The sequence below is a fragment of the Nicotiana attenuata genome, unplaced genomic scaffold, assembly GCF_001879085.1.
Source record: "Nicotiana attenuata strain UT unplaced genomic scaffold, NIATTr2, whole genome shotgun sequence".
Classification (NCBI taxonomy): domain Eukaryota; kingdom Viridiplantae; phylum Streptophyta; class Magnoliopsida; order Solanales; family Solanaceae; genus Nicotiana; species Nicotiana attenuata.
In genome coordinates, this window is record NW_017670288.1 from 1,059,628 (window position 1) to 1,067,800 (window position 8,173).

An 8,173-nucleotide genomic window follows, 5' to 3' on the forward strand; every position below is an offset into this window, starting at 1 on the left:
GAACACGCTCCCAACCCCGAAATCACCTAACGGAGCTAACGGAACCATCGGATTTCCATTCTGAGGTCGTCTTCACACTGTTCTGATTACAGACTATTTTTCAACTCTGAAGCTCTCATTTAGGGACTAAGTGTCCCAAAACTCTCCAAAACTCAACACCGAACGTCCCGGCAAACCAAAATAGCAGAAATGAACTTAGGGGAAACAGTTAATGGGGGGTCGCGGTGAAATTTCAAAAAACGACCGACTGGGTCGTTACAACTTTGTGTGCCTTTTAAGTCCTTGTCTTTTTATGTGTTTAATTTAGAACACATACTCTTATATGTGTGCAAATACATATATATTATATATTATATATTATATATTATATATTATATATTATATATTATATATTATATATATTAATATCTTGGACTTGGACTTGGGCTAAAGGCTTGGGCTTGGGCTTGGGCCGGGTCGGACCTAAAATAAATATTTTATTTTTTATTTAATTCTACATTTAAATCTGATTTGGATAAACAGATGTGTCTGTTTATGAAAGAACACATCTTTTTGAAAAGGTCCGATGGTTGCCTATAAATAGAAGTTCTTCCAACAAAATGGACATAGAAAAATCTGCAGTATATTCTTGGCTTGTTGTATCCTGAAGAAGATTGTTTGTATTTCCCCAATTTGTATACGGCAATATCTTCTTTAGGGAAAGTCGTTCTCACGCCTCAAGCCATCTTCAATTTCGTTTTCGATTATTATTTTTCTAACAATCTTAAAGAAGATATTCTGTAATGGAGAACATTCTGTCCGTTGTTGAAAATCCAAAAGAGTTCATCAAACTCGACCGTTTTGATGGATCAAACTTTATCGCTGGAAGGACAAGATGATTTTCCTACTGACTGCTCTAAAGATTTTATATGTTCTTGATCCGCAATTGCTTGCTTTGCCAGAACCTACTGCAGAAGATTCTGATGAAGTGAAAGCAACGAGGAAGAAACGGGAAGATGATGAACTGCTGTGTTGGGGACATATTCTGAATACATTAATAGATCGTCTCTATGATCTGTATCAAAATTTGAAGTCTCCAAGGAAAATCTGGACGGCGTTGCAAAGTGCTTATGAAAACGAGAAACGAGGTATTGATAAATTTCTATATTTAAAGTACTTCAAATTTAAAATGGGTGATACAAAGCCCATCATGGATCAGATTTATGAACTACAAATCTTAGTTTCAAAACTAACTGATCTTGAAGTTAAAATTCCTGATGCACTTCAAATCGGTGCTATACTTTCTAAACTACCTCCTTCCTGGAATGACTATAGAAAGAAGATCCTGCATTCTTCTGAGAAATTGACTGTGGAACAGTTTCGAACTCACATTCAAATTGAAAGTGAGAATCGAATTCGTAATACTTTTATGCAACCTTCGAGTTCCACAGTTAATAATGTTAGTCAGAATAATAACGGAGATGGAAACAAAAATCTGAAAGTTTCAAATAAGCCTCAATTTAAAAAGAGGAATACTTTAAAATGTCATCATTGAGGAAAGAAAGGCCACAAGATCCGTGATTGCAGGTTTAAGAAAGCAGGAATTAACTTTAACCATGGAAATTCTAGAAACTCGGGAAGGTCTGAAAAGGCAAAAGCAAACACATTTGAAAGTTTTTCACAAGGCTTGGTTGCAATGGTTTCTGTAGCACCATGTAATATGGTTACAAAGATAAACATGGCTGTTGCTGCTGTTAAGAGTCAAGACTGGTGGTTGGATTCGGGTGCCACCGTTCATGTCTGTTATGAGAAGAATATGTTCAAGACTTATGCAGAAGTGAAGGAACCCGAGAAGGTTCTCATGGGAAATCATATGACTGCAGATGTTGCAGGAAAAGGAAGTGTTGAGATCAATTTCACTTCTGGGTAGAAGCCAACATTGCTAAATGTGTACCATGTTCCAGACATGAAGAAGAACTTGATGTCTGCTAGTTTGTTGTCTAAGAGAGGCTTCAAGATAGTCATAGAATCTGATCATGAATAGTATCTAAGAATGGTTTACTTGTAGGAAAGGGCTACACTTGTGATGGCATGTTCAAACTTAGTATTAATGCAATAAACTATGTTTCTGCTTATATTGTTGAGTCCAATTCTTATTTATGGCATGCTAGATTAGGACATTTAAATTTTGGTTCGTTAAATTATATGTCCAAAAATGGATATATTTCTTGCAAGCATGATAATGTGAAAAAATGTGAAATATGTATACAAGCAAAAATGACTAAGAAACCTTTTCGTAAAACTGAAAGATTTAGCGAATTGTTACACTTAGTACATTCTGATATATATGTAAACTAAATGGAAAGTTAACCAGAGGAGGCAAGAGATATTTTATTACTTTTATAGGTGATTATTCTAGATTCACATATGTTTACTTGCTTAAAACAAAAGATGAAACATTTCAGAAGTTTAAAGAATATAAATCTGTTGTGGAAAATCAAAAGAATACTAAGATTAAGATTATTCGTAGTGATAGAGGTGGAGAATATTTTTCCTCTGAATTTAATAAGTTTTGTGAAGAGAATGGTTTGATACATCAAACAAGTGCTCCTTATACACCACAACAAAATGGTTTGGCTGAAAGGAAAAATAGAACTTTAGTTGATATGATTAATGCTATGTTAATGAATGCACATTTACCACATAATTTATGGGGTGAATCACTTTTAACAGCTTGTCACATATTAAATAGGGTGCCTTCAAAAAGCTTACATGTTTCACCATATGAACTTTGAATAATAGAAAACTTAATTTAGATTATTTTAAAGTGTGGGGGTGTATATCATTCTATAGAGTTCATGATCACCAAAGAAGAAAACTAGGTCCTAGAGGAATTAAAAGTGTTTATGTTGGATATGCTCAAAATTCTAAGGCATATAGATTGTTGGATCTAGAATCTAATGTTATAATAGAATCTATTCATGTTGAATTTATTGAAAATAAATTTTTAGATAACACTGTTGATGAGGAAATGACTGAATCAAGTGAAAGTGATAATAATGCATATAGATTGTCACATTCCGAAATTACTACAAGTAAAAAAGAAAAGTGACAATATACAAATAGAACTAAGAAAGAGTCAAAGAATAAGGAAAGAAAAATGTCTTGGTTCTGATTTTATCTCTTCACAGTCCTTAGTCTTTCTTGTAGAAGGAGATAGAAAAAATGTCTGTAATCAAATTCCTATCTTATTAAAAGTTGAAGAAGACCCGAAGACATTTCAAGAAGCTATGGCTTCTCGAGATGCTGCCTTCTGGAAAGAAGCTATTAATGATGAAATGGATTCAATTATAATACTTGGGTTTTAGTTGATCTTCCAAATGGATCAAAACCCATAGGTTGTAAATGGGTCTTTCGAAGGAGGTATAATACAGACGGTTCTATCCAAACCTTCAAAGCAAGATTAGTAGCAAAAGGTTTCACTCAAAAAGAAGGCATAGACTATTTTGATACTTATGCTCCTGTAGCAAGAATAACGTCCATTAGAGTGCTTTTATCGTTGTCTTCTGCATATAACTTGTATGTGCATTAATGTATGTTAAAACAGCCTTTTTAAATGGAAACCTTAGTGAAGAGATTTATATGCAACAACCTGAAGGTTTTGTTCTTCCAGGAAATGAGAAGAAAGTATGTAAATTGATAAAGTCTCTCTATGGTTTGAAACAAGCATCTAAAAATGGCATGAAAAGGTTTGATAGTGCTATACTTTCAAATGAATTCATAAATAATCATGCTGATAAATGTATCTACTCCAAGTTCACAAAAGAATATGGAGTTATCATTTGTCTATATGTTGATGACATGCTAATTTTTGGTACAAATATGCTTGGTATTAATGAAATCAAGAAGTATCTAACTTTAATTTTTAAGATGAAAAACTTAAATGACGTAGATACTATTCTAGGCATAAAGGTGAAAAGAGAGAACAAAAGAATGACTTTATCACAATCGCATTATATTGATAAGATCCTTGCTAAGTTCAGTCATTTAGGCATAAAGGAGTTTAATACTCCTTATGACTCCAGTATCAAGCTAACTGAAAATACTGGAAGAGCAATAACCCAATTAGAGTATGCAAGTGCAATAGGTAATATGATGTATGCAATGCATTGTACAAGACCAGATATAGCATTTGTTGTTTGTAAACTTTCAAGGTTTACTAGTAATCCAAGTAATGATCATTGGAAAGCAATAACTAGAGTGCTTGGATATTTAAAATATACAAAATATTTGGGCATTTGCTATAATGGTTTTTCCACTATTTTAGAGGGATATTCTGATGCAAGTTGGATTACCAATGTTAATGATAATAAATCCACTTCAGGATGGATATTTACTTTGGGAGGTGGTGCCATTAGTTGGGCATCCAAGAAACAAACTTGTATTTCTCATTCTACTATGAAATCTGGATTCGTAGCATTAGCAGCAGCTGGGAAAGAAGCAGAATGGTTGAGGAACATGTTATTAGATATAAAGTTGTGGCCACAACCTATGCCAGCCATTTCTGTATTTTGTGATAGTGAGACTACCATGTGTGTGGCTCACAATAAGACATATAATAGGAAATCAAGACATATAAGCCAGAGGCACGCTCATATAAGAGAATTAGTCACAAATGGGACTATAACTATTGTGTATGTGAGATCGAATAAGAATTTGGCAGATCAACTTACCAAACCATTGACGAGAAATGTAGTACAACAAACTTGTGAAGGAATGGGGCTAAAACCTCTAAATTGAATACAAGCGACAGGAACCCAACTTTGAGTTAGTATACTCTCTAACAAAATAAGTTCAATGAGGTAATAACAAGTTGTTTTGTATTGCTTAAGCACTGATCTCCTTCGGAGCCTTAATTCCAATGTATTACATATTGTTATGGGAGGAGTCAAGAAGTTGTTAAATATCTGAAATAACTAGGGAAAAATAACAAACTTCATGGTGCAAACTGTTACACGAAGAGGTTGAATTAAATCTTAATGAAATTAGTAAATGTTTATAGTAACAGGAACATCGTAGCTAATTTCACCTATATGAATATTGAAGTGGTGCCGCTTCAAGCAAGGTTTAAGGGGTTGATCTTGTAAATATTGAAGTCAGGATGAGCACATGGCCATAAACGTGCTAAAGCAAATACTGGATTTTCTTAGCCACTGTATAATATTGTGCGTGTAATATTTTCAGTTTGACACAAGGAGTTGTGGTTCAAACCTTTAAGGTAGCGATAACTTCGTCAAGACTTTAAGATATTTACACTAATGGAAAGTTCAAATCAAAATAAGATACTCTCCAATATGCGTAATATTATGAGAAATATAACAAACTAGTGAGGGATTGAAAGATAGTTTGTTCTTGATGTTGGAAAAGTGGGCTTGTCCCACATCGGTGGTGCAAGGCCACTTTGTGTGCCTTTTAAGTACTTGTCCTTTTATGTGTTTAATTTAGAACACATACTCTTATATGTGTGCAAATACATATATATTATAATATATATATATATATATATATATATATATATATATATATATATATTAATATCTTGGACTTGGACTTGGGCTAAGGGCTTGGGCACGGGCCGGGTCGGACCTAAAATAAATATTTTATTTTTTATTTATTTCTACAATTAAATCTGTTTTATTTTAAATTTTAAATTTATTTGAATAAACAGATGCATCTGTTTATGAAAGAACACATCTTTTTGAAAAGGTCCGATGGTTGCCTATAAATAGAAGTTTTCCAACAAAAGTGGACCGTAAGAAAAAAAAGAAAAAAAAAAAATCTGCAAGTTATATTCTTGGCTTTGTTGTATGCTGAAGAAGATTGTTTGTATATCCCAATTTGTATACGGGCAATACTTCTTTAAGGAAAGTGTTCTCACGCCTCAAGCCTTTCTTCCAATTTCGTTTTCGATTATTATTTTTCTAACACTTGTGGACTTACAAGCTCGGTTGAGCTGAAACACAGGTAGAAGCTACAAACATACTGGATAACTCTGGATTTTTTACATCCTATACCATATAGGAAACCTTATTACCCTCAATGTTTAAGGTTTGATATAATTACATTAGTATCCAAATTACCAATTCTATACCATAGTGTATTTTTAAGGGTTACAATTAATGAGCGTATATCCCTCCTTAATTAAGGTACCGTATATTCCCAACCCCTCCCACGTTCTCTCTCCCAAACCCTCACCTCACCCACGTTTATGTATGTTATTAAAACATAAAAACCTATGATTATGGAAACATAGATTTTGCAAGCATATTGATGTAGAAACCTATGATTTGCATTTCACCACGTATGAGAGTAAACAAAACATTCCATTATATAGTAGGTAAATTTCATAATTTGCTACTGTCCCTGAATTACAAATGAATGTGATCTACGGTTATGGACCAGCTCGTGTTGTAGTATTAAAGTGAATTTAGAAATTAATATTACGGTATTGAAATTTCCGATACTGCATGTGAACAATTTGCAGCTTTAATAACCATCTCAACTTTTAACAGTCAAATGTAATCTATGAAAGTTTGACTCACAAATTTGGTCAGATTGATAGTTGAAAGAGGAAATGTTGAACGAATTGGTTAAAAGGAGTAGTTTAGTGTGTAGTATTGATGAATAGAATGCTTGTCACAAACATTAAACGAAATCAATGGGAGAACAAAAGTAACTGAGAGTGTATTGATACAAGTAAAGGAGTTTGATTAGCTTAATTGTATTTCGACATAAATGTGTTTTTTGCAGAAGATTTTGTAGAAGTTTTAGCCGTTTTGATTTATGAAACACAGAAAACATGCATCTACAATCAGAATAAAATAATCTACAATTCATTTACAAAATATCTACAAACTGGGTATATTGAATTTTAATATCCCAATTCCCATTCGATTGAAGTTTAATTGGGATTTTTGACATAATTGCGTTTTTTGCAGAAGATTTGTAGAAGTTTTAGTCGTTTTTGATTTGTGAAAACAGATAACAAAGCATCTACCAATTAAAATACAAATAATCTACAATTATCTACAAACTGGGTACATTGAATTTTTAATTCCCATTCAATTGTATCATAATTGTGATTTTGACATAATTGCGCTTTTTCAGAAGATTTGTAGAAGTTTTAGCCGTTTTTTATTGTGAAAGCAGAAATAAATCATCTACAATCAGAATACAAATAATCTACAATTTATCTACAAATTTCTGGCAATATGTCTTCTTCTTCTTCTTCTTCTTCTTCTTCTTCTTCTTCTTCTTCTTCTTCTTCGACGAGTTTCAATCTGAAATTCAGTCAAAACCAAGCCTAATCTTCACCAAAACACCTCAAAATTGAGATATAAACTCCAAACCATATTCCCGATTATTTTCCCAATCTAAACAAATAATGATTTTTGAAAACTCAAATTTGAATTCAAAGCTTTCAAGCTTTTTAATAGCTGTCAATGGTGGAAGAATATTTACTTCCATAATTGTAGCGCGCACACAGATTCTTTTAACGAATCAAACATTTGTTTTGTTGTAATATATTAACAAGAATTTATGAGGTATCAATTTGGTTATTAGCAGAATCCGCGGTTAAGGTTTCTGTATTCATCAGAGAATTGGCGATTGGTTTACGCGCTTAAGCAACACGGCCACACATCTGAATGTTCATACACAAAATATATCTGGAAGAATATTTAGTTCCAGCAATGGGGAAAACAAGTCAATAATTCATATCCTACAATGGTGTTCACAAAGGTCTTATCCAACCCTTTCCACAATTTCACCAAGTCTCGGACAAACCACAACTCGCGAAGACCCAGCATCTGAAATCTAACAATTGGCATCCTATGCCCCATCAATCTCATGGTCATACCGACAACTAACTGGCTAACTAGGGCCACTCTCACGTGTAAAATGGATAAACGAGGGCGTACCTCCACCCTTGGCAAAATCAGGAGGAATTCACCTCTAATAGGGGTGTTCAGCTACGTGTATGCTTGTGCAAATGTTTCTAACAAAATTCTACCAGCTAGTAAACATGAAAAGGAGGACGGACCACACGTGCGATGTTTCCCCACAACTTCCAAGCGGTAAAGCTCATACCGTAAGCTAACCCATAATCACGTTATTAAACAAATAGGAATGCCGT

At 33.5% G+C, this 8,173-nt stretch overlaps 1 protein-coding gene across 1 annotated transcript; it reads left to right on the plus strand.

The window, feature by feature from the left end:
* Positions 1-874: 874 nt before the first annotated feature.
* LOC109237276 lies at positions 875-1,909 on the plus strand. Its single transcript, XM_019403566.1, has 2 exons — positions 875-1,438; positions 1,541-1,909. Exons 1-2 carry the CDS (start codon positions 875-877, stop codon positions 1,907-1,909), a joined length of 933 nt encoding a protein of 310 aa, XP_019259111.1.
* Positions 1,910-8,173: the final 6,264 nt, after the last annotated feature.

Excerpts from the sequence above, each read along its gene's own strand:
- LOC109237276 (XM_019403566.1), top strand. The coding sequence starts at position 875 with ATGATTTTCCTACTGACTGCTCTAAAGATTTTATATGTTCTTGATCCG. Across the intron at positions 1,439-1,540 it reads CGAGTTCCACAGTTAATAAT|AAAGGCCACAAGATCCGTGA; the intron begins GTTAGTCAGAAT and ends CATTGAGGAAAG.